Raw genomic sequence first — 3,085 nt, 5'->3', positions numbered from 1 at the left:
CTTAATAATCTGATGCCAGATTTTTTTAATTTTTTAAGTGACAATTCGGAATTCACTGAATCATCATTAGAGCATTCCAATAGACGGTCCAAATGTAAAAATACCTAACTTTTGAACTGTCTGAGGCAAAAAACGCTTCTCCAGCAGACGGTTCATATGTAAAAAAAATTGGACCGCGGCCTCCTCGTGATGTAAAACGCAACACCTCGTGGTGTAAATTTACATAACGAGTTGCATCTAGTCCAAATCCAGCCGCCGCCCGCGAACGCCCAACCGCCATTTCATTTCCCTTTCCGCCCGCCCGCGCGCGTCTGCCCGCCCGCTTCCCGCCCGGCCGCGCCGCCATGGCCGAAGGCGACGACCCCGCCGCCTTCTCCACCGCCGCCGCAGCCGGTGGGCTGACCCACGTGGCCGCCGCCGCTGCCATCTCACCCGCAACCGCTGCCATGCCCCCGCCCGCCGACCCGTATTAGCGCCGCCCCGGCCGGTGGCCACCGCGCCGGCGGCGAAGCCGACGAAGGGACGAGGCAGCGGAAAACGGGCGGCCAACCGCAGGCGCAACCCGACCAACAGTTCTACGCGGCTGGTGAAGCTCTCCAAGGCGGTTGCGGCGGCTCAGGGTGACGATTCGCAGCTGATGCGGTCGGCGGCCTCCTCCAGCAGCCCTACATCCATTCCTCAACCCCCCCGCTGCCACCGCCGGCCATGGAGGATGATGTGGCCACGCCGACGGCCACCGCCTCCAACATGTTTGATGAAATGTCGCAAAGGTATAAATTTTCCGGTTGTCCTCTCGTTTGTTGTTTCAAATTGTATGTATTTTTGATTGTTTGTGCGTCCAATTGTAATCTTGATGATGAAGCTTTCATGCACGTGACAAATGTGGCAAATGATGATTACATGTATGCGTCATAAGAATATGGGAGGAGGCATGGGAGGTGCCATGGGAGGAGGCATGGGAGGTGCTATGGGAGGAGGCATGGGAGGTGCCATGGGTGGTTACATGAACATGATGGGAGGATGCATGAATGGTGCATTTGGCGGAAACATGAGAGATGGCTTCGGTGGCAACATGGAAGATGCCTTTAGCGGCATGGGAGGTGGCTTTGGCGGCAACATGATGGGTGGCTTGGGAGGTGGCTATGGCGGCAACATGAGTGGCGTTGGAGTTGGCTTCGTCGGCAACATGACCGGTATGGAACGCAATGAAGATGCTTCCGGTGGTGCTCACGGCAACGAGAGTTCACCGCTTGTTGAGAACGTCGACAAAGAAGGTGGTGAAGATGATGATCGTACCACGGTTCACAAGGCCGGTGGTGTTCATGACCCGCATGAGTAATATTCATGTGCATTTCAATTTCTAGGGCAAAAAACTTTGATTGAGACCATGCTCTTTTGGTAGAGGGATTTTATACTATGATGGTGATGTACTTTTGATTGAAACTATGATGATGATGCATTTTATTTTCAAAATTTTGATGCTAGTTCAATGCAAAACCGCGGCTGAACAGTGGCTGGCAGCAGCCGCGCGTCCGTTTTCAGATTTTTACATCTTTGGTTTTAACCATCTATTGGAGTTGCTCTTTTGGACCATCAATTTGGATCATCTGTTGGAGCTGAGCGTTTTTCGGAGCTCCAAAATATATTTTTTGACGGTCCAAATTTTACATCTTCAGTTTTGGACCGTCAAATTTGAACCATTTACTGAAGATGCTCTTAGTTATCTGATACTCTCTCTGTCCCATAATCCATAATGCTAGACGTTTACATTATGGGACCGAGGGAGTAATTTATAGGGGACACTAGCCATCTATAATCAGTTTACCTGACTGCCCATTAATTTCTTCAGTTTGCATTTCCAGCTAGCCACCTACCTAAACTTGCGTGCCTCCTGCATCCTTCCCTCGTTCCGACGTCTCATCACCACCACTCACGCCCTGTTCCTCCTCCCAGTCCTCGCACACGTCGAGGAAATAGAGCACGCAGACCATGACGACGCAGGCGGCGAACATGGGGATGGGCCCGAAGAGCCAGAGGAAGACCGGGCAGGAGAAGTAGAATGCCCGCACGCCGAGCGACCAGAAGTAGCTGCCGCGATTGAGGGTGCCGGTGACGTAGTCCACGGCAAGGCCCGGGCGGCGGAGGCGGTGTGCTCGGATCGGGACATTCACCAGGGTGCTGGTGTGGCTGTAGTACCGGATCGACTGCACGTTGAGGAGGAAGGCCACCAGGAAGCAGACGAGGATGGCGAAGAACTTGGCCGACAGAGCCGCCTCCCCCGTGGCGCCCACCACCAGCGGCGCGTCCGGGAGGAGGCCCCCGCCGCCAGCTCCTGGCCCTCCGCCGCCGCCGCCGGACATGAGCACGGCGATGAGCGAGCTGAGTGTGATGGCCGTGGACGCCAGCAGCGTCGACGCCATGATGTTGTTCCGGATCGTCTGCACCGCCAGCACCGCGTGCTTCCCGGACGGCTCCTGCATGCACCGATCGATCTTGATCAGTTGAATAGAAACCGAAATTTCGAAGGTGAATCGGTAAAAGAAAACTCCGGGGAAACAATGGCTCTGCGAGTAGAGGATGAACGAGATGATGGATTGATCGCAGGAAATGGGGTGGGTGCATGGTTAACGGCGGACGGACCTCCATGATGTGGCGGACCCAGATGCGGCGGTTGATGGCGTTGACGCCGATGACGGTGGTCGCAGGGCGACGCTGGATACGGAGGAGAAGCCACGCGTGGTATCCCAGCATCAGCACCAGCCCCAGAGGCACCAGCACGTAGTCCAGCGCCTCCTTCCCCATCTCTCTCCCCTCTCCCCCTCCCCTGTTCCTCCAAGGAAGAAAATGACGACGTAGTGAGGAGCCAAATGGGCCACACCCAACTCTAAATCCCAGGCTGTTTTTTTAGTTCCTTCTGGGCTTTCCCTATTTACCGTTTTCACGAATAAAAATAAATGAATTTCGCGTTTTTAGTAAAACCGATTTAGAAAACGAAAAGTGAGATGCTCGCTGCAAGGTGTTGCGTCACAATTTTTTTTTCGAAATGGCAGGATGGAAATCCCAGCAAAAGCCAGATTGCCCAATT

General features: G+C 54.1%; 1 protein-coding gene across 1 annotated transcript; it reads right to left on the bottom strand.

Annotated features, from left to right (window-relative positions):
• Positions 1-1,811: 1,811 nt before the first annotated feature.
• On the bottom strand, positions 1,812-2,855 carry LOC123161153 (uncharacterized). The gene is made up of 2 exons (XM_044578998.1): positions 2,641-2,855; positions 1,812-2,474 (listed from the first exon to the last, which is right to left on the bottom strand). The coding sequence occupies exons 1-2, from the start codon at positions 2,800-2,802 to the stop codon at positions 1,875-1,877; spliced, it is 762 nt and encodes a 253-aa protein (XP_044434933.1). The 5' UTR covers positions 2,803-2,855; the 3' UTR covers positions 1,812-1,874.
• Positions 2,856-3,085: the final 230 nt, after the last annotated feature.

Source organism: Triticum aestivum, chromosome 7B (assembly GCF_018294505.1).
Source record: "Triticum aestivum cultivar Chinese Spring chromosome 7B, IWGSC CS RefSeq v2.1, whole genome shotgun sequence".
NCBI lineage: Eukaryota > Viridiplantae > Streptophyta > Magnoliopsida > Poales > Poaceae > Triticum > Triticum aestivum.
Note: the sequence above shows the minus strand (reverse complement) of the source record. Positions and strands in the feature narration are given on the sequence as shown.

Bases quoted from the DNA above. Each gene is read 5' to 3' on its own strand.
- LOC123161153 (XM_044578998.1), bottom strand. From the start codon at position 2,802: ATGGGGAAGGAGGCGCTGGACTACGTGCTGGTGCCTCTGGGGCTGGTG. The intron at 2,475-2,640 runs GTCCGTCCGCCG...CGGTGCATGCAG, and splicing joins GGGTCCGCCACATCATGGAG to GAGCCGTCCGGGAAGCACGC.